At 54.2% G+C, this 21,366-nt stretch overlaps 2 protein-coding genes across 2 annotated transcripts in view; one reads left to right on the forward strand and one right to left on the reverse strand.

Moving 5' to 3' along the window:
• Positions 1–19,397, reverse strand: part of LOC137466706 (E3 ubiquitin-protein ligase BRE1B-like) — a 115,304-nt gene extending 95,907 nt beyond the window's left edge. The window contains exons 1-3 of the mRNA XM_068178389.1: positions 19,331–19,397; positions 16,706–16,843; positions 13,798–13,965 (exon numbers count right to left, since the gene is read on the reverse strand). Coding sequence (XP_068034490.1) covers positions 13,798–13,965; positions 16,706–16,837 — 300 coding nt within the window. The 5' untranslated portion in view covers positions 16,838–16,843; positions 19,331–19,397. The remainder of the gene's footprint in view (positions 1–13,797; positions 13,966–16,705; positions 16,844–19,330) is intronic.
• A 103-nt stretch (positions 19,398–19,500) lies between these two features.
• Positions 19,501–21,366, forward strand: part of LOC137466707 (uncharacterized) — a 122,137-nt gene continuing 120,271 nt past the window's right edge. The window contains exon 1 of the mRNA XM_068178391.1: positions 19,501–19,520. Within this exon, the coding sequence (XP_068034492.1) occupies positions 19,501–19,520 (20 nt within the window). The remainder of the gene's footprint in view (positions 19,521–21,366) is intronic.

Below are 21,366 nucleotides of genomic sequence, written 5' to 3' on the forward strand. Positions count from 1 at the left end.
ACACCCAGGTGACACCCAGGTGACCCAGGTGACACAGGTGGGACAGAGGTGACACAGGTGACAGCCAGGTGACACAGAGGTGACACAGGTGACACAGATGAGACAGGTGACACAGAGGTGACACAGGTGACACAGAGGTGACACCCAGGTGACACAGGTGACACAGGTGACACCCAAGTGACACAGAGGTGACACAGGTGACACCCAGGTGACACAGGTGACACCCAGGTGACACAGATGGGACAGATGACACAGATGGGACACAGGTGACACACAGGTGACACAGATGGGACACAAGTGACACAGGTGACATCCAGGTGACACCCAGGTGACACAGGTGACACCCAGGTGACACCCAGGTGACACAGATGGGACACAGGTGACACAGATGGGACAGGTGACACCCAGGTGGCACTCAGGTGACACAGGTGACACCCAGGTGACACAGGTGACACAGATAGGACAAGTGACACAGAGATGACTCAAGTGACACAGAGGTGACACAGGTGACACCCAGGTGACACAGATGGGACACAGGTGACAGCCAGGTGACACAGGTGACACAGATGGGACAGGTGACACACAGATGACACCCAGGTGACACAGATGGGACAGGTGACACCCAGGTGACACCCAGGTGACAGCCAGGTGACACAGGTAACACAGGTGACACAGATGGGACAGGTGACACAGAGATGACTCAGGTGACACAGAGGTGACACCCAGGTGACACAGGTGACACAGAGATGACTCAGGTGACACAGGTGACACCCAGGTGACACCCAGGTGACACAGATGGGACAGGTGACACAGAGATGACTCAGGTGACACAGAGGTGACTCAGGTGACACCCAGGTGACACACAGGTGACACCCAGGTGACACAGGTGACAGCCAGGTGACACCCAAGTGACACAGGTGACAGCCAGGTGACACAGATGGGACAGGTGACACCCAGGTGACACCCAGGTGACACCCAGGTGACACAGGTGACACCCAGGTGACACCCAGGTGACACAGGTGACAGCCAGGTGACACAGGTGACACCCAGGTGACACCCAGGTGACACAGGTGACAGCCAGGTGACACAGGTGACACCCAGGTGACACCCAGGTGACACCCAGGTGACACAGGTGACACCCAGGTGACACAGATGGGACACAAGTGACACAGGTGACACAGGTGACACCCAGGTGGGACAGGTGACACACAGGTGACACAGATGGGACAGGTGACACCCAGGTGACACAGATGGGACACAGGTGACACACAGGTAACACACAGGTGACACAGGTGACACCCAGGTGACACAGGTGACACAGGTGACACCCAGGTGACACAGGTGACACAGGTGACACAGATGGGACAGGTGACACAGAGATGACACAGGTAACACAGGTGGGACAGGTGACACCCAGGTGACACCCAGGTGACAGCCAGGTGACACAGAGGTGACACAGGTGACACCCAGGTGACACAGGTGACACCCAGGTGACACAGGTGACACAGGTGACACAGATGGGACAGGTGACACAGAGATGACACAGGTGACACAGATGGGACACAGGTGACACCCAGGTGACACAGGTGACACAGATGGGATACAGGTGACACAGGTGACACCCAGGTGACACAGGTGACACAGAGGTGACATCCAGGTGACACCCAGGTGACACAGGTGACACAGAGGTGACACAGGTGACACCCAGGTGACACCCAGGTGACACAGGTGGGACACAGGTGACACCCAAGTGACACACAAATGACACAGGTGACACAGATGGGACAGGTGACACCCAGGTGACACAGGTGACACAGGTGACACAGATGGAACACAGGTGACACAGGTGACACCCAGGTGACACAGATGGGACACAGGTGGGACATGAGACACAGGTGACACAGGTGACACCCAGGTGACACAGATGGGACAGGTGACACAGAGATGACTCAGGTGACACAGAGGTGACTCAGGTGACACCCAGGTGACACCCAGGTGACACAGAGATGACACAGGTGACACAGGTGGGACACAGGTGACACAGGTGACACCCAGGTGACACAGGTGACACAGAGGTGACACCCAGGTGACACCCAGGTGACACACAGGTGACACAGGTGACACACAGGTAACACACAGGTGACACAGGTGACACAGGTGACACCCAGGTGACACCCAGATGACACAGGTGACACAGGTGACACCCAGGTGACACAGATGGGACACAGGTGACACAGGTGACATCCAGGTGACACACAGGTGACACAGGTGACACCCAGGTGACACCCAGGTGACACCCAGGTGACACAGATGGGACACAGGTGACACAGATGGGACAGGTGACACCCAGGTGACACCCAGGTGACACAGGTGACACCCAAGTGACACCCAGGTGACACAGATGGGACACAGGTGGGACAGGTGACACCCAGGTGACACAGGTGACACCCAGGTGACACCCAGGTGACACCCAGGTGACAGCCAGGTGACACCCAGGTGACACCCAGGTGACACAGGTGACACAGGTGACACAGAGGTGACACAGGTGACACCCAGGTGACACCCAGGTGACACCCAGGTGACACCCCGGTGACACCCCGGTGACGCAGGTACCTCGAGGGCCTCGCGCTGGTGCTTCTCGTGCAGGTGCTGCGTCAGCTCCTGCAGGCGCCGGTGCTCCCTGAGCAGCTCCCGCAGCAGCTCCCGCCCGGCCTCCGCCAGCTCCGCTGCAATTCCCAAAAAATCCCCTGGAATCCCACGGGAATGACCAAAAAAATCCAAAAAAAACCCCCCAAAATCATCCCCAAAAATCCCCAAATAATCCCCAAAATAATCCCCAAAAATCCCCAAAAAATCCCAAAATAATCCCCAAAAATCCCCCAAAAAATCCCCAAAATAATCCCAAAATCATCCCCAAAAAATCCCAAAATAATCCCAAAATCATCCCCAAAAAACCCCTGGAATCCCACGGGAATGACCAAAAAATCCAAAAAAAAAATCTCCAAAAAACCCCCTGGAATCCCACAGGAATGACCAAAAAATCCAAAAAGAAATCCCCAAAAAACCCCCTGGAATCCCACGGGAATGACCAAAAAATCCAAAAAAAAATCCCCAAAAAAACCCCTGGAATCCCACGGGAATGACCAAAAAAATCCCAAAATAATCCCAAAATTATCCCCAAAAAAATGCCCAAAAAAATCCCCAAAAATCACAAAAAAAAATCCCCAAAATGATTCCCAAAAAATCCCCTGGAATCCCACAGGAATGACCAAAAAATCCAAAAAAAATCCCCAAAAAACCCCCTGGAATCCCACGGGAATGCCCAAAAAATCCAAAAAAAATCCCCAAAAAACCCCCTGGAATCCCACAGGAATGACCAAAAAATCCAAAAAAAAGTCCCCAAAAAAACCCCTGGAATCCCACAGGAATGACCAAAAAATCCAAAAAGAAATCCCCAAAAAAACCCCTGGAATCCCACAGGAATGACCAAAAAATCCAAAAAAAATCCCCAAAAAACCCCCTGGAATCCCACGGGAATGACCAAAAAATCAAAAAAAAAAACCCCAAAATCATCCCCAAAAATCCCCAAATAATCCCCAAAATAATCCCCAAAAATCATCCCCAAAAATCCCCAATAAATCCCAAAATAATCCCCAAAAATCCCCCAAAAATCCCCAAAATAATCCCAAAATAATCCCCAAAAAATCCCAAAATAATCCCAAAATCGTCCCCAAAAAATCCCCTGGAATCCCACAGGAATGACCAAAAAATCAAAAAAAAAATCCCCAAAAAATCCCCTGGAATCCCACAGGAATGACCAAAAAATCCAAAAAGAAATCCCCAAAAAACCCCCTGGAATCCCACAGGAATGACCAAAAAATCCCAAAATAATCCCAAAAATAATCTCCAAAAAATCCCCCAAAAAATCCCCAAAAATCACAAAAAAAATCCCCAAAATGATTCCCAAAAAATCCCCTGGAATCCCACAGGAATGACCAAAAAATCAAAAAAAAAAATCCCCAAAAAACCCCCTGGAATCCCACGGGAATGACCAAAAAATCCAAAAATAATCCCCAAAAAACCCCCTGGAATCCCACAGAAATGACCAAAAAATTCCCAAATAATCCCAAAATCATCCCCCAAAAATCGCAAAAAAAATCCCCAGAATAATCCCCAAAAATCCCCAAAAAATCCCCAAAATAATCCCAAAATAATCCCCAAAAATCCCCAATAAATCCCAAAATAATCCCCAAAAAATCCCAAAATTAGTCCCAAAATCATCCCCAAAAAATCCCCTGGAATCCCACAGGAATGACCAAAAAATCCAAAAAAAAATCCCCAAAAAAACCCCTGGAATCCCACGGGAATGACCAAAAAATCCAAAAAAAAAATCCCCAAAAAAACCCCTGGAATCCCACAGGAATGCCCCAGAAAATCCCCAAATCATCCCCAAAATAAACACCAAAAAATCCCCGGGAATCCCACAGCAATGCCCAAAAATTAAAAAAAAATCCCCAAAATAATCACCAAAAACCCCCTGGAATCCCACAGGAATGACCAAAAAATCCAAAAAAAAATCCCCAAAAAAACCCCTGGAATCCCACGGGAATGACCAAAAAATCCAAAAAAAAAATCCCCAAAAAACCCCCTGGAATCCCACAGGAATGACCAAAAAATCCAAAAAAAAATCCCCAAAAAACCCCCTGGAATCCCACAAGAATGACCAAAAAATCCCAAAATAATCCCAAAAATAATCTCCAAAAAATCCCCAAAAAAATCCCCAAAAATCACAAAAATAATCCCCAAAATAATCCCCAAAAATCCCAAAATAATTCCCAAAATGATTCCCAAAAAATCCCCAGGAATCCCACAGCAATGCCCCAAAAATCCCCCAAAAATTGCAAAATAATTCCCAAAAAATCCCCTGGAATCCCACAGGAATGCCCCAGAAAATCCCAAAATAATCCCCCCAAAAAAATCCCCAAAATCATCCCCAAAAAATCCCCTGGAATCCCACAGGAATGACCAAAAAATCCCAAAATAATCCCAAAATCATCCCCAAAAAAATCCGCAAATAATCCCCAAAAAATCCCCAAAAAAATCCCCAGAATAATCCCCAAAAATCCCCAAAATAATCCCACAAGAATGCCCAAAAAATCCCAAAATAATCCCCAAAAATCCCGAACAAAATCCCCAAAATAATCCCAAAAATTCCCGTGGAATCCCAAAACACCCCCCCCAAAATCCCCAAAAAAATCCCAAAAAAATCCCAATTTCCCAAATTCCCAAAAAATTCCCGCCAAGGACGCCCAAAATTCCCAAAAAAAATCCCCAAAAATCCCAAAAATCCCCAAAATTCCCCCCCCAAATCCCCTTTAAACCTGCCCAGGTGTGCCCAGGTGTGCCCCCCCAGGTGTGCCCAGGTGCCCCCCAGGTGTATCCCAGGTGTGCCCAGGTGCCCCCCAGGTGTGCCCAGGTGCCCCCAGGTGTGCCCAGGTGTGTTTTTAACCCCCCCCAGGTGCCCCCAGGTGTGCCCAGGTGTGTTTTTAACCCCCCCCAGGTGCCCCCAGGTGTGCCCAGGTGTGCCCCAGGTGTGTTTTTTAACCCCCCAGGTGTGCCCAGGTGCCCCCAGGTGTGTTTCTAACCCCCCAGGTGTATCCCAGGTGCCCCCAGGTGTATCCCAGGTGCCCCCAGGTGTGTCCCAGGTGTGCCCAGGTGTGTTTCTAACCCCCCAGGTGTGCCCAGGTGTGTTTTTAACCCCCCAGGTGTATCCCAGGTGCCCCCCAGGTGCGCCCAGGTGTGTTTCTAACCCCCCAGCTGTGCCCAGGTGTGCCCCAGGTGTGCCCAGGTGTGTTTTTAACCCCCCCAGTGTGCCCAGGTGTGTTTTTAACCCCCAGGTGCCCCCAGGTGTGCCCAGGTGTGCCCAGGTGTGTTTTTAACCCCCAGGTGTGCCCAGGTGTGTTTTTAACACCCCAGGTGCCCCCCAGGTGCGCCCAGGTGCCCCCAGGTGTGCCCAGGTGTGTTTTTAACCCCCAGGTGTGCCCAGGTGACTCACGGCGGGCGCCCAGGTGCCCCCCCATGGTGTGTTTCTAACCCCCCAGGTGTGCCCAGGTGTGCCCAGGTGTGTTTCTAACCCCCCCAGGTGCTCCAGGTGTATCCCAGGTGCCCCCAGGTGCCCCCAGGTGTGCCCAGGTGTGTTTTCTAACCCCCCAGGTGCCCCCAGGTGCCCCCAGGTCTGCCCAGGTGTGTTTCTAAACCCCCCCAGGTGCCCCCAGGTGTATCCCAGGTGTGCCCAGGTGTGCCCAGGTGACTCACGGCGGGCGCCCAGGTGCCCCCCCAGGTGTGTTTTTAACCCCCAGGTGCTCCCAGGTGTGCCCAGGTGTGCCCAGGTGTGCCCAGGTGCCCCCAGGTGTGTTTTTAACCCCCCAGGTGTGCCCAGGTGTGCCCAGGTGCCCCCCAGGTGCGCCCAGGTGTGTTTTTAACCCCCCAGGTGTGCCCAGGTGACTCACGGCGGGCGCCCAGGTGCCCCCCCAGCTGGTGCAGCGCCCTCTGCACCCGGCCCAGGGCCCCGCCCAGCCTGGCCACGGCCTCGGGGGCAAAGCCCAGCCTGGGGGGGGGCGGGGGCGGCGGCCACGCCCTCCTCGGGCCCCGCCCACGGCTCTGCGGAATAATCAGCGCTAATTAGGGCACGCTTATGCAAATGAGAAACGCCGCCCCCCGCCCCAAAAACCCTGGGGAGGCCCCGGAACGCCCCAAAATCCCGAATTTCCTCCCCCAGACGCCAGGGTTCCGCCCCAAAATCCCGAATTTTCCTCCCCCAAACGCCAGGGTTCCCCCCCAAAATCCCGAATTTGGACCCTGAAATCCCCAAAATTTCGCCCAACCCCGAATTTTCTCCGCAAATCCCCTCCCGGAACCCCAAAATCCCAAATTTCCTCCCCCAGACGCCAGGGTTCCCCCCCAAAATCCAAATTTCCTCCCCCAGACGCCAGGGTTCCGCCCCAAAATCCCAAATTTGGACCCTGAAATCCCCAAAATTTCGCCCAACCCCAAATTTCCTCCCCAAATCCCCCCCAGACCCCCAAACTCCAAATTTCCTCCCCAAATTCCCCCCCAAAATCCCAAATTTGGACCCTGAAATCCCCAAAATTTCGCCCAACCCCGAATTTCCCCCCCCAAAATCCCAAATTTGGACCCTGAAATCCCCAAAATTTCGCCCAACACCCGAATTTCCTCCCCAAAATCCCAAATTCCCCCCCAAAATCCCAAATTTGGACCCTGAAATCCCCAAAATTTCGCCCAACCCCCAAATTTCCTCCCCAAATCCCCTCCCGGAACCCCAAAATCCCGAATTTCCTCCCCAAATCCCCCTCAAAATCCCAAATTTGGACCCCGAAATCCCCAAAATTTCACCCAACCCCAAATTTCCTCCCCAAAATCCCCCCCGACCCCCAAAACCCCAAATTTCCCTCCCCAAACCCAAATTTCCCCCCCAAAATCCCAAGTTTCCCCCCAAAACACCTAAAATTTTCCCCCCAAAATCCCAAATTTCCCCCTCAAAATCCCATATTTTCCCCCAAAATCCCAAATTTCCCTCCCCAAACCCCAAAATTTCTCCCCCAAAATCCCAAATCTTCCCTCAAAATTCCAAATTTCCCCCTCAAAATCCCCAAATTTTCCCCCAAAATCCCAAATTTCCCTCCCCAAACCCAAAATTTCTCCCCCAAAATCCCAAATTCCGCCCCAAAATCCCAAATTCCCCCTCAAAATCCCAAATTTTCCCCCAAAATCCCAAATTTCCCTCCCCAAACCCAAAATTTCTCCCCAAAATCCCAAATTCCCGCCCCAAAAATCCCAAATTCCCCCTCAAAATCCCAAATTTTCCCCCAAAACCCCAAATTTCCCTCCCCAAACCCAAATTTTCCCCCTCAAAATCCCAAATTTCCCCCAAAACCCCAAATTTCCCCCCCAAAATTCCAAATTTCCCCCCCCCAATTCCCTCCCAGGACCCCCAAAATCCCAAATTTCCCTCCAAAATCCCAAATTTCCCCCCCAAAATCACAAATTTCCTCCCTACAATCCCAAATTCCCCCTCAAAATCCAAAATTTTCCCCCAAAATCCCCAAATTTCCCCCAAAATCCCCAAATTTCCCCCAAAATCCCAAATTTCCCCCTCAAAATCCCAAATTTCCCTCCCCAAACCAAATTTTTCCCCTCAAAATTCCCCCAAAATCCCAAATTTCCCCCCAAAACACTAAAATTTCCCCCCCAAATCCCAAATTCCCCCCCAAAATCCCAAATTTCCCCCCCAAAATCCCCCTCAAAATCCCAAGTTTTCCCCCAAAACCCCCAAATTTCCTTCCCCCAAACCCAAATTTTTCCTCTCAAAATCCAAAATCTTCCCCCAAAATCCCCCACAAAATCCCAAATTCCCCCCCAAAATCCCAAAATTCCCCCAAAATCCCAAATTCCCCCCAAAACTGCAAATTATCCCCCCAAAATCCCAAATTTCCCCCCCAAAATCCCAAATTCCCTCCAAAATCCCAAATTCCCCCCCAAAATCCCAAAATTCCCCCCCAAAACCCAAAATTTCCCTCCCCAAAACCAAATTTCCCCCCCCAAAATCCCAAATTTCCCCCCAAAATCTCAAATTTCCCCCCCAAAATCCCTAATTTTCCCCCCCAAAACCCCAAATTTCCCCCCCCAAAACCCCAAAATTCCCCCCAAAATCCAAAAATTTCCCCCTCAAAATCCCAAAATTCCCCCCAAAATCCCAAAATTCCCCCCAAAATCCCAAATTTCCCCCCTCAAAATCCCAAACTTTCCCCCAAAACCCCAAATTTCCTTCCCCAAACCCAAATTTTTCCTCTCAAAATCCCAAATCTTCCCCCAAAATCCCCCACAAAATCCCAAATTCCCCCCCAAAAATCCCAAAATTCCCCCCAAAATCCCAAAATTTCCCCCCCAGAATCCCAAATTACCCCCCAAAAATCCCAAATTTCCCCCTCACAATCCCAAATTTCCCCCCCAAAATCCCAAAAATTCTCCCCAAAACCCCAAATTTCCCCCCCAGACCCCAAATTTCTCCCCCAAATTTCTGCCCCATATCCAAATTTTCCCCCGAATCCCAAATTTCCCCATCAAAATCCAAATTTTCCCCCAAAATCCCCAAATTTCCCCCAAAATCCCAAATTTCTCCCTCAAAATCCCAAATTTCCCCTCCCAAACCCAAAATTTCTCCCCCAAAATCCCAAATTCCCCCCGCAAATCCCAAAATTCCCCCTCAAAATCCAAATTTCCCCCCCCAAATCCCAAATTTCCCCCCCAAAATCCCCAAATTTCCCCCCCAAAATCCCAAATTCCCCCCCAAAATCCCAAAATTCCCCCCAAAATCCCAAATTCCCCCCCCAAAATCCCAAATCTTCCCCCCAAAATACCAAATTTCTCCCACAAAATCCCAAATTTTCCCCCAAAACCCCAAATTTCCTTCCCCAAACCCAAATTTTTCCTCTCAAAATCCCAAATCTTCCCCCAAAATCCCCCACAAAATCCCAAATTCCCCCCCAAAATCCCAAATTCCCCCAAAAATCCCAAATTTCCCCCTCAAAATCCCAAATCTTCCCCCAAAATCCCCCTCAAAATCCCAAATTTTCCCCCAAAACCCCAAACTTCCTTCCCCAAACCCAAATTTTTCCTCTCAAAATCCCAAATCTTCCCCCAAAATCCCCCACAAAATCCCAAATTCCCCCCCAAAATCCCAAATTTCCCCCCAAAATCCCAAAATTCCCCCCCAAATCCCCCACAAAATCCCAAATTCCCCCCCAAAATCCCAAATTACCCCCCCAAAATCCCAAATTACCCCCCCAAAATCCCAAAATTTCCCCCCAAAATCCCAAAATTTCCCCCCCAGAATCCCAAATTTCCCCCGAATCCCCTCCCCCGCTCACCTCTCCTCTCGGGGTCCCCGGGGGGGTTCGGGGGGGGGCTCGGGGGGGTCCCCAGGGGGGGTCCCCGGGGGGCGGGGCCGCCCCAGCCCCGCCCCCCGGCCCCTCCCCCGTCGCCGTCGCAGCGGCGCAGCAGGGCCTGGACCTCCGAGTCCAGCTGGGGAGGAAAGGGTTAAAAAAGGCCCCAAAAAAACCCAAAATTACCCCCAAAATCGACCCCAAACCCAGCTGGGGCAGAAAGGGTTAAAAATGGCACGAAAAAAGCCAAAATTGCTCCAAAATCAACACAAAATCAACCGAAATCTGGCTGGGGGAGGAAAGGGTTAAAAACGGCCAAAAAGACCCAAAATTTACCCCAAAATCAACCCAAAATCAACCCTAAATAAACCTAAATCCGGCTGGGGGGGAAAGGGTTAAAAATGGCACAAAATTCCCCAAAATGAACCCAAAACCGACCCCAAAACCAGCTGGGAAGGAAAGGGTTAAAAACGGCCCAAAAATCCCCAAAATTGCGCCAAAATCAACACAAAATCAACCGAAATCTGGCTGGGGCAGAAAGGTTAAAAATGGCACAAAATTCCCCAAAACTGTCCCAAAATCAACCCCAAACCCAACTGGGCAGAAAGGGTTAAAAATGGCACAAAAAAAAAACCAAATTTACCCCAAAAACCAACCCTGAATGCAGCTGGAAAAGGAAGGGTTAAAAATGGCACAAAAATCCCCAAATTTACCCCAAAAACCAACCCCGAATCCAGCTGGGGGGGAAAGGGTTAAAAATGGCACGAAAAAAGCCAAAATTTACCCCAAAATCAACCTGAATCCAGCTGGGGGAGGAAAGGGTTAAAAATGGCACCAAAAAAAAACAAATTTACCCCAAAATTAACCCCAAACCCAGCTGGGGGCAGAAAGGGTTAAAAACGGCACAAAAATCCCCAAAATTGCTCCAAAATCAACACAAAATCAACCGAAATCTGGCTGGGGGAGGAAAGGGTTAAAAATGGCACCAAAAAAACCCAATATTACCCCAAATCCAGCTGGAAAGGAAAGGGTTAAAAACGGCCCAAAGATCCCCAAAATTGCCCCAAAATCGACACAAAATAACCGAAATCCTGGCTGGGGGAGGAAAGGGTTAAAATGGCCCAAAAATCCCCAAATTTACCCCAAAACCGACCCCAAACCCAACTGGGTCAGAAAGGGTTAAAAACGGCACAAATTGCCCCAAAATCGCCCCAAAAACCGACCCTGAATCCAGCTGGGGCAGAAAGGGTTAAAAATGGCCCAAAACCCCCCAAAATCAACCCCAAAATCGACCCAAAATCGACCCAAAATCAACCTAAACACAGCTGGGAAGGAAAAGGTTAAAAATGGCCCAAAAAACCCCAAAATTACCCCAAAATCAACCCAAAATCGACCCAAAATCAACCTAAACCCAGCTGGGAAGGAAAGGGTTAAAAACGGCCCAAATTGCCCCAAATTTACCCCAAAATCAACCTGAATCCAGCTGGGGGGAAAGGGTTAGAAATGGCCCCAAAATCCCAAAATCAACCCCAAACCCGGCTGGGGGAGGAAAGGGTTAAAAATGGCCCAAAAATCCCCAAAATCAACCCAAAATCAACCCCGAATCCAGCTGGAAAAGGAAGGGTTAAAAAAGGCCAAAAATCCCCAAAATCAACCCAAAATCAACCCTGAATCCAGCTGGGGGGGAAAGGGTTAAAAACGGCCCAAAAATCCCCAAATTTACCCCAAAACCGACCCCGAATCCAGCTGGGGGGGAAAGGGTTAAAAACGGCCCAAAAATCCCCAAAATCAACCCAAAATCAACCCCGAATCCAGTTGGAAAAGGGTTAAAAACGGCCCAAAAAAACCCAAAATCAACCCAAAATCAACCCCAAATCCAGCTGGGGGAGGAAAGGGTTAAAAATGACCCAAAATTCCCCAAAATCAACCCCGAATCAGCCCGAAATCAACCTAAACCCAGCTGGCAGAGGAAGGGTTAAAAACGGCCCAAAATTCCTCAAAATTGCCCCAAAACCGACCCCGAATCCAGCTGGGGGAGGAAAGGGTTAAAAATGGCCCAAAAAACCCCAAAATCAACCCAAAATCGACCACTGGTGTGCTCAGGTGAGCCCAGGTGTGCCCAGGTGTATTCCAGGTGTGCCCAGGTGTGCCCAGGTGTATCCCAGGTGTGCCCAGGTGTGCCCAGGTGCATCCCAGGTGTATCCCAGGTGTATCCCAGGTGTGCCCAGGTGTGCCCAGGTGCATCCCAGGTGTGCCCAGGTGTGCCCAGGTGTGCCCAGGTGTATCCCAGGTGTGCCCAGCTGTGCTCAGGTGAGCCCCAGGTGTCCCCAGGTGTGCCCCAGGTGTGCCCAGATGTGCCCAGGTGCCCCCAGGTGTGCCCAGGTGTGCCCAGATGTGCCCAGGTGCCCCCAGGTGTGCCCAGATGTGCCCAGGTGCCCCCAGGTGTGCCCAGGTGAGCCCAGGTGTACCCAGGTGTATCCCAGGTGTGCCCAGGTCTATCCCAGGTGTGCCCAGGTGTATTCCAGCTATACCCAGGTGTGCCCAGGTGTGCCCAGGTGTGCCCAGGTGAGCCCAGGTGTGCCCAGGTGTATCCCAGGTGTACCCAGGTGTATCCCAGGTGTGCCCAGGTCTATCCCAGGTGTGCCCAGGTGTGCCCAGGTGTATCCCAGGTGCCCCCAGGTGTATCCCAGGTGTGCCCAGGTGTGCCCAGGTGTATCCCAGGTGTATCCCAGGTGTGCCCAGGTGTATCCCAGGTGTACCCAGGTGAGCCCAGGTGTGCCCAGGGTGTGCCCAGGTGTGCCCAGGTGTATCCCAGGTGTGCCCAGGTGTATTCCAGGTGTATTCCAGGTGTGCCCAGGTGTGCCCAGGTGTGCCCAGGTGTATCCCAGGTGCCCCCAGGTGTATCCCAGGTGTGCCCAGGTGTGCCCAGGTGTATCCCAGGTGTATCCACAGGTGTGCCCAGGTGTATCCCAGGTGTACCCAGGTGAGCCCAGGTGTGCCCGGTGTATTCCAGGTGTGCCCAGGTGTATCCCAGGTGTGCCCAGCTGTGCCCAGGTGTGCCCAGGTGTGCCCAGGTGTGCCCAGGTGTGCCCAGGTGAGCCCAGGTGTATCCCAGGTGTGCCCAGGTGTGCCCAGGTGTATCCCAGGTGTGCCCAGGTGTATCCCAGGTGTGCCCAGCTGTGCCCAGGTGTGCCCAGGTGTATCCCAGGTGTGCCCAGCTGTGCCCAGCTGTGCCCAGGTGTGCCCAGGTGTGCCCAGGTGTGCCCAGAATCACCCGGGTGCCCCTGACCCCATTTTTGGGGTCCCCAGGTGCATTTTTAGTGCCCAAAGTCCCATTTTTTTTTTCCTTCTGCCCCCATTTTCCCGTTTTTTATCCACCCCAGGTGTGCCCAGGTGCACCCAGGTGTGCCCAGGTGTGCCCAGGTGCACCCAGGTGCGCCCCAGGTGTGCCCAGGTGTGCCCAGGTGTGCCCAGGTGAGTCTCACCTGTGCCCACAAGCGGCTGCCCAGGTGCAGGCCCTCCCTGACCCCATTTTTAGTGCCCAAACCCCAGTTTTATTCCTTCTGCCCCCCATTTTCCCCCGTTTTTATCCACCCCAGGTGTGCCCAGGTGTGCCCAGGTGTGCCCAGGTGCACCCAGGTGTGCCCAGGTGTGCCCAGGTGAGTCTCACCTGTGCCCACAAGCGGCTGCCCAGGTGCAGGCCGTCCCCTGACCCCATTTTTAGTGCCCAAACCCCGGTTTTGTCCCTTGTGCCCCCATTTTTCCGTGTTTTACCTGCCCCAGGTGTGCCCAGGTGCCCTGCCCAGGTGTGCCCAGGTGCGCCCAGGTGCGTTACCTGTGCCCAGAAGCGGTTGACCAGGTGCAGCGTGGCGTCGTCGGTGGCCTGGCGCTTCTCGAGCTTCTCGATGCGCTCGCGCAGCTCGTCCTCGCACGCCTGGCGCTGCTCCAGCCGCTCGGCCAGCTTCTTGTTCCGGAACTGCAGCACCTTGACGTCCATCTCCTCCTGCACAGGTGAGACACACACAGGTGAGACATGGACAGGTGAGACAAGTGAGACAGGTGAGACATGGACAGGTGAGACATGGACAGGTGAGACACGGACAGGTGACACAGGTGAGACACAGCTTCTTGTTCCGGAACTGCAGCACCTTGACGTCCATCTCCTCCTGCACAGGTGAGACAGGTGAGACACACACAGGTGAGACAGGTGAGACACGGACAGGTGAAACATGGACAGGTGAGACATGGACAGGTGAGACAGGTGACACACACACAGGTGAGACATGGACAGGTGAGACACAGCTTCTTGTTCCGGAACTGCAGCACCTTGACGTCCATCTCCTCCTGCACAGGTGAGACAGGTGAGACAGGTGAGACATGGACAGGTGAGACATGGACAGGTGAGACATGGACAGGTGAGACAGGTGAGACATGGACAGGTGAGACATGGACAGGTGAGACAGGTGAGACATGAACAGGTGAGACACAGCTTCTTGTTCCGGAACTGCAGCACCTTGACGTCCATCTCCTCCTGCACAGGTGAGACACACACAGGTGAGACATGGACAGGTGAGACAAGTGAGACAGGTGAGACATGGACAGGTGAGACATGGACAGGTGAGACACACACAGGTGACACATGGACAGGTAAGACACAGGTGACACACACACAGGTGACACACAGGTGACACACACAGGTGAGACAGTTTCTTGTTCTGGAACTGCAGAATCTCCACGTCCATCGCCTCCTGCACAGGTGAGTGCCCTGTACCCAGATGAGCCCAGCTGTGCCCTCACCTGTCCCAGGTGTATCCCAGCTGTGCCCAGGTGTTACCCAGGTGTGCCCAGGTGTGCCCTCACCTGTCCAGGTGTACCCAGGTGTGCCCAGGTGTGCCCTCACCTGTCCCAGGTGTATCCCAGGTGTATCCCAGCTGTGCCCAGCTGTACCCAGGTGTACCCCAGGTGTACCCCAGCTGTGCCCAGGTGTATCCCAGATGTGCCCAGGTATTCCCAGCTGTACCCACGTATATCCCAGGTGCCCCCAGGTGCCCCCAGCTGTACCCAGGTGCCCCCAGGTGTTCCCAGGTGCTTCCAGGTGTGCCCAGGTGTATCCCAGGTGCCCCCTGGTGTCCCCAGGTGCCCCCAGGTGTGCCCAGGTGCCCCCAGGTGCCCCCAGGTGTCCCCAGGTGTGTCCAGGTGCCCCCAGGTGCCCCCAAGTGTCCCCAGGTGTCCCCCAGGTGTCCCCAGGTGTGTCCTAGGTGTGCCCAGGTGCTCCCAGGTGTGCCCAGGTGTATCCCAGGTGTCCCCAGGTGTCCCCAGGTGCCCCCAGGTGTCCCCAGGTGTCCCCAGGTGCCCCCTGGTGTCCCCAGGTGTGCCCAGGTGTATCCCAGGTGTGTCCAGGTGTCCCCAGGTGCCCCCAGGTGTATCCCAGGTGTATCCCAGGTGTGCCCAGGTGTGCCCAGGTGTGCCCAGGTGCCCCCAGGTGTTCCCAGGTGCCCCCAGGTACCCCCAGGTGTGCCCAGGTGTCCCCAGGTGTCCCCAGGTACCCCCCAGGTGTGCCCAGGTGTCCCCAGGTGTCCCCAGGTGCCCCCAGGTGTGCCCAGGTGTCCCCAGGTGTGCCCAGGTGTGCCCAGGTGTCCCCAGGTGTCCCCAGGTGCCCCCAGGTGTCCCCAGGTGTGCCCAGGTGTCCCCAGGTGTCCCCAGGGTGCCCCCAGCTGTACCCAGGTGTGCCCAGCTGTACCCAGGTGTTCTCAGATGTCCCCATGTGTAGCCCAGGTGTCCCCAGGTGTGCCCAGGTGTGCCCAGGTGTGCCCAGGTGTGCCCAGGTGTGCCCAGGTGTCCCCAGGTGTGCCCAGGTGTCCCCAGGTGCCCCCAGGTGTCCCCAGGTGTGCCCAGGTGTCCCCAGGTGTCCCCAGGTGTGCCCAGGTGTCCCCAGGTGCCCCCAGGTGTGCCCAGGTGTGCCCAGGTGTATCCCAGGTGTGCCCAGGTGCCCCCCTGGTGTCCCCAGCTGTACCCAGGTGCCCCCAGGTGTGCCCAGGTGCTCCCAGGTGTGCCCATGTGAAGCCCAGGTGTGCCCAGGTGTCCCCAGGTGCCCCCAGGTGTCCCCAGCTGTACCCAGGTGTGCCCAGGTGTATCCCAGGTGTATCCCAGGTGCTCCCAGGTGTCCCCAGGTGTCCCCAGGTGTGCCCAGGTGTACCCAGGTGTCCCCCAGGTGCCCCCAGGTGTGCCCAGGTGCCCCCAGGTGTATCCCAGGTGTGCCCAGGTGCCCCCAGGTGTCCCCAGGTGTGCCCAGGTGCCCCCAGGTGTGCCCAGGGGTGTCCCCAGCTGTACCCAGGTGCCCCCAGGTGTACCCAGGTGTGCCCAGGTGTCCCCAGGTGCCCCCAGGTACCCCCAGGTGTGCCCAGGTGTATCCAGGTGTCCCCAGGTGTCCCCAGGTGCCCCCAGGTGTGCCCAGGTGTGCCCAGATGTGCCCAGGTGTGTCCAGGTGTCCCCAGGTGTGCCCTGGTGTCCCCAGGTGCCCCCAGGTGTGCCCAGGTGTCCCCAGGTGTGCCCAGGTGTGCCCAGTGTACCCAGGTGTGCCCAGGTGTTCCCAGGTGTATCCAGGTATCCCCAGGTGCCCCCAGGTGCCCCCAGGTGTTCCCAGGTGTGCCCAGGTGTGCCCAGGTGTGCCCAGGTGTGCCCAGGTGTCCCCAGGTGTGCCCAGGTGTCCCCAGGTGCCCCCAGGTGTGCCCAGGTGCGCTCACCGTGGAGGAGATGCCCCCCAGGCGCAGGGGCTCGATCAGGGTGGTCGGGGGCTGCTCCTCCCGGGGGGGTCTCTTCTCGGGGGGGCCCCCCCCGGCCTCGGGGGGTCCCCGCTTGGCGCCGACCCCCGCCATGGACACCTGGGGACAGGTGAGGGTTGAGGGGGACAGGTGAGGATTTGGGGGATTTTGGGGGGTTTAAGGTGATTTTGGGGGGGGTTTAAGACAATTTTGGGGGTTTAAGTTGATTTTGGGGGGTTTATGGTGATTTTGGGGGGACTTGGAGGGATTTTGGGGGTCCCCCGCTTTGCCCCGACCCCCGCCAAGGACACCTGAGGGGACAGGTGAGGGTTGAGGGGGACAGATGAGGGATTTGGGGGATTTTGGGGGGATTTTGGGGGGATTTTAGGTGATTTTGGGGGGCTTGGGGGGATTTTGGGGGGTTTAAGGTGATTTTGGGGGGACTCGCAGGGATTTTGGGGGGGTCCCCGCTTGGCGCCCACCCCCGCCATGGACACCTGGGGACAGGTGAGAGTTGAGGGGAACAGGAGAGAGATTTGTGGATTTTGGGGGGATTTTGGGGGGGATTTTGGGGGGCTTGGGGGGATTTTGGGGGGTTTAAGGTGATTTTGGGGGATTTGGGGGGATTTGGGGGGTTTAAGGTGATTTTGGGGGTTTTAGGTGATTTTGGGGGGACTCAGAGGGATTTTGGGGGTCCCCGCTTGCAGCGACCCCCGACATGGACACCTGGGGACAGGTGAGGGTTGAGGGGGACAGGTGAGGATTTGGGGGATTTTGGGGGGCTTAAAGTGATTTTGGGGGGATTTAAAACAATTTTGGGGGGTTTAAGGTGATTTTGGGGGGTTTTAGGTGATTTTGGGGGGACTCAGAGGGATTTTGGGGGTCCCCGCTTGCAGCGACCCCCGACATGGACACCTGGGGACAGGTGAGGGTTGAGGGGGACAGGTGAGGATTTGGGGGATTTTGGGGGGGTTTGGGGGATTTTGGGGGTTTAAAGTGATTTTGGGGGGATTTAAGACAATTTTGGGGGGTTTAATGTGAGTTTTGGGGGGTTTTAGGTGATTTTGGGGGATTTAGGGTGATTTTGGGGGAGTTTAAGTTGATTTTGGGGGATATTTAAGGTAATTTTGAAGGGTTTAAGGCGATTTTGTGGGAGTTTAAGGTAATTTTGGCGGGTTTAAGGTGATTTTGTGGAGCTTAAGGTGATTTTTAGGGGATATTTAAGGTAATTTTGGGAGGTTTAAGGTAATTTTGAGGGAGTTTAAGGTAATTTTGGAGGGTTTAACGTGATTTTGGGGGAGTTTAAGGTGATTTTGGGGGATATTTAAGGTAATTTTGGAGGGGTTTAAGGTGATTTTGGGGATATTTAACGTAATTTTGGAGGGTTTGAGGTGATCTTGGGGAGTTTAAGGTGATTTTGGGGGAGTTTAAGGTAATTTTGGAGGGTTTAAGATGATTTTGGGGGGATTTAAGACAATTTTGGGGGGGCTAATGTGATTTTGGGGGATATTTTCAAGTAATTTTGGGGGGGTTTAAGGTGATTTTGGGGTTCTCTGCTGGGCCCCAACCCCTGCCAAGGACACCTGGGGGACAGGGGAGGGGCTGGGGAGACAAGCGAGAGATTTGGGGGAATTCTGGGGCGTTTTTAGGAAGATTTCGAGAAATTCTGGGGGGATTTTGAGGAATTTTGGAGGGTCCTGTGTGGGATCTGGGGGGATTTAAGGTGATTTTGGGGGAGACTGGACAGATTTTGGGGGGTTTCGGGTCAATTTTTGGATGGAATAGGGAAAAACTGGGGGTTTTGGAGTCCTTTTGGGAGACTATAAATGTTTTTGAAGAGAACTTTGGGAAATTTTGGGGGGGGCTCGAGGGTCTGGGGGAGCCTTTGAGAAACATTTTTGGTTTTCCGGAAGATTTTGGGGAGGACCCTGAAAATTTGGGGGACTTTTGGGGAGAATTTCGAGAAAGGATTGTGGGATTTTGGGGGGATTCGAGCGAATTTTGGGTGAAAAAAGGAAAATGTGGGGGTGTTTGGGACGCGAGGGGGATTGGGGGGGGGGGGTCCCAGCATGAGAATTTGGGGAGATTTCGGAGCATTATTGGGGAAATTTCAGAATATTTGGGGGAAATTTTGGAGGAATCTGGGATATTATGGAGGATTTGGGGAGATTCCGGAGGATTTGGAGAAAATTTCGGAGCATTTCGGGCCGCCGGGAGCATCGGCAAGGATTTGATCGCTCCCGGAACGAAATTTTGGGGGAATTTGGGGATTTTTTGAAGGACAAAGTGGCCTGGACGTCAGCGGATGGAACTGAGGGGCTGCGAGGGGGGGCAGCAGAGGGAATTTGGGGCGTTTTGGGCGGAATTCGAGCGATTTTCGGCCCTTGCAGAGCTCAGCGCCGCCTGAGGCGCCAAAATGGCGGCCTGAGCGAACCGTGAGGGGCGAGGGCGGCAACGGCGCCTCGGAGCGGCCCGGGAAGGCTCCGGGGGGTTTCGGGGGTGGTTCCGAAAGGATTTGGGGTGGTTTTGGGTCGATTTCCAGCGATTTTGGGGGTTTTTTGGGTTTTTTTTTAAGGGCCCTTCCCCGCCCCCCCCCTCAGAGCTCACCGGAGCCGGAGCCGCCGTCAGCGCCCCCCAAGCGGCGCGGCGGCGCCCGCACAAGCCCGGGCCACGCCCACCGCCAGCGCTGATTGGCTGGTTGTCGTTAGCCACGCCCTCACTCCCCCGCCTTTACGCGTTTTGATTGGCTGCGCCGCCTTAGCCACGCCCACGTCGCCATGGTAACGGCGAAAGGACGGCACAATGAGGGGCCCCGCGGCTCTTAAAGGGGTAATGGGATGCTCTTAAAGTGGCGATGGTGGCGGTGGGGCCCCACAAGGCTGTTTTTGGGAATTTTGGGGATCCCCCGGGAATTTTGGGGACCCCTCGGCGACTTTTGGGGACCCTCGGCGACTTTTGGGGACCCCCAGAACCCTCCAAAACCATTTAGGGACTTTCTAAGACCTCTGAGTCCCCACCCAAAATACTCAAATCCCCAAACGGACCCCAAAATCCACCCAAGGCCAAAAAATCCTCCCCAAAATATTTTGGGGGATCCCCAAAGACCCTCTGGGACCCCTCAAAAAACTGAGACACTAAAACCTCTCTGGGGACCCCAAAATTCTCCCCAGAGCCCCCCAAAATCCCACCCAACCCCCCAAAATCACCAAATTCCATTCAGGACCCCCCCAAAATTCTCCCGAATCCCCCCCCAAAATCACCGAATTCCATTCAGGACCCCCCAAAATTGCCCCCAAATTCCCCCAGTTCCCATCAAGTCTTCCCAAATCCCCCCAAATTCCCCCCCCCCCAATCTGAAAAGAACCCCAAAACCGCTCTGAGACTCCCAGGGGACCCCCCAAAATCTCTCCGAGAACCCCAAAATTACCCCCACCCTTAAAAGAACCCCAAAACCTCTCTGAGACCCCCCTGGGGACCCCCAAAATCTCTCCGAGAACCCCAAAATTCCCACTGCCCTCAAGAGAGCCCCAAAACATCTCTGAGACCCCCTGGTGACCCCCAAAATCTCTCTGGGGACCCCAAAACTCCTCTGGGACCCCTAAAATTCCCCCCGCCCTCAAGAGAACCCCAAAACATTTCTGAAACCCCCCAGGGGACCCCCAAAATCTCTCCGGGCACCCCAAAACTCCTTTTGGACCCCCAAAATTCCCCCCACCCTGAAAAGAACCCCAAAACCTCTCTGAGACCCCCTGGTGACCCCCAAAATCTCTCTGGGACCCCCAAAATTCCTCTGGGACCCCCCAAAACTCCTCCCACCCTTAAAGAACCCCAAAACGTCTCTGAGACCCCCAGGGGTCCCCCAAAATCTCTCCAGGGACGCCAAAACTCCTCTGGGACCCCCAAAATTCCCCCCACCCTCAAGAGAACCCCAAAACATTTCTGAAACCCCCAGGGGACCCCCAAAATCTCTCCGGGCACCCCAAAACTCCTTTTGGACCCCCAAAATTCCCCCCACCCCTGAAAAGAACCCCAAAACCTCTCTGAGACCCCCTGGTGACCCCCAAAATGTCTCCGGGGACCCCCAAAATTCCTCCCACCCTTAAAAGAACCCCAAAACATCTCTGAGACCCCCCCCGGGGACCCCCAAAATCTTTCCGGGCACCCCAAAAATCCTCTGGGACCCCCAAAAATCCCCTCCCCCCATAAGAACCCCAAAACCTCTCTGAGACCCCCCTGGGGGACCCCCAAAATCTCTGGGGACCCCCAAAAATTCCTCCCACCCTTAAAAGAACCCCAAAACCTCTCTGAGACCCCCTGGTGACCCCCAAAATCTCTCCGGGGACCCCCAAAATTCCTCCCACCCTTAAAAGAACCCCAAAACATCTCTGAGACCCCCAGGGGTCCCCCAAAATCTCTCCAGGGACGCCAAAAACTCCTCTGGGACCCCCAAAATTCCCCCCCCCAATCTGAAAAGAACCCCAAAATGTCTCTGAGACCCCCTGGGGACCCCCAAAATGTCTCCGGGGACCCCAAAACTCCTCAGGGACCCCCAAAATTCCCCCCGCACTCAAAAGAACCCCAAAACGTCTCTGAGATCCCCAAGGGGACCCCCAAAATCTCTCTGGGGACCCCAAAATCTCTCT

This window comes from Anomalospiza imberbis, unplaced genomic scaffold (genome assembly GCF_031753505.1).
Source record: "Anomalospiza imberbis isolate Cuckoo-Finch-1a 21T00152 unplaced genomic scaffold, ASM3175350v1 scaffold_43, whole genome shotgun sequence".
NCBI classification, from domain to species: Eukaryota; Metazoa; Chordata; class Aves; order Passeriformes; family Viduidae; genus Anomalospiza; species Anomalospiza imberbis.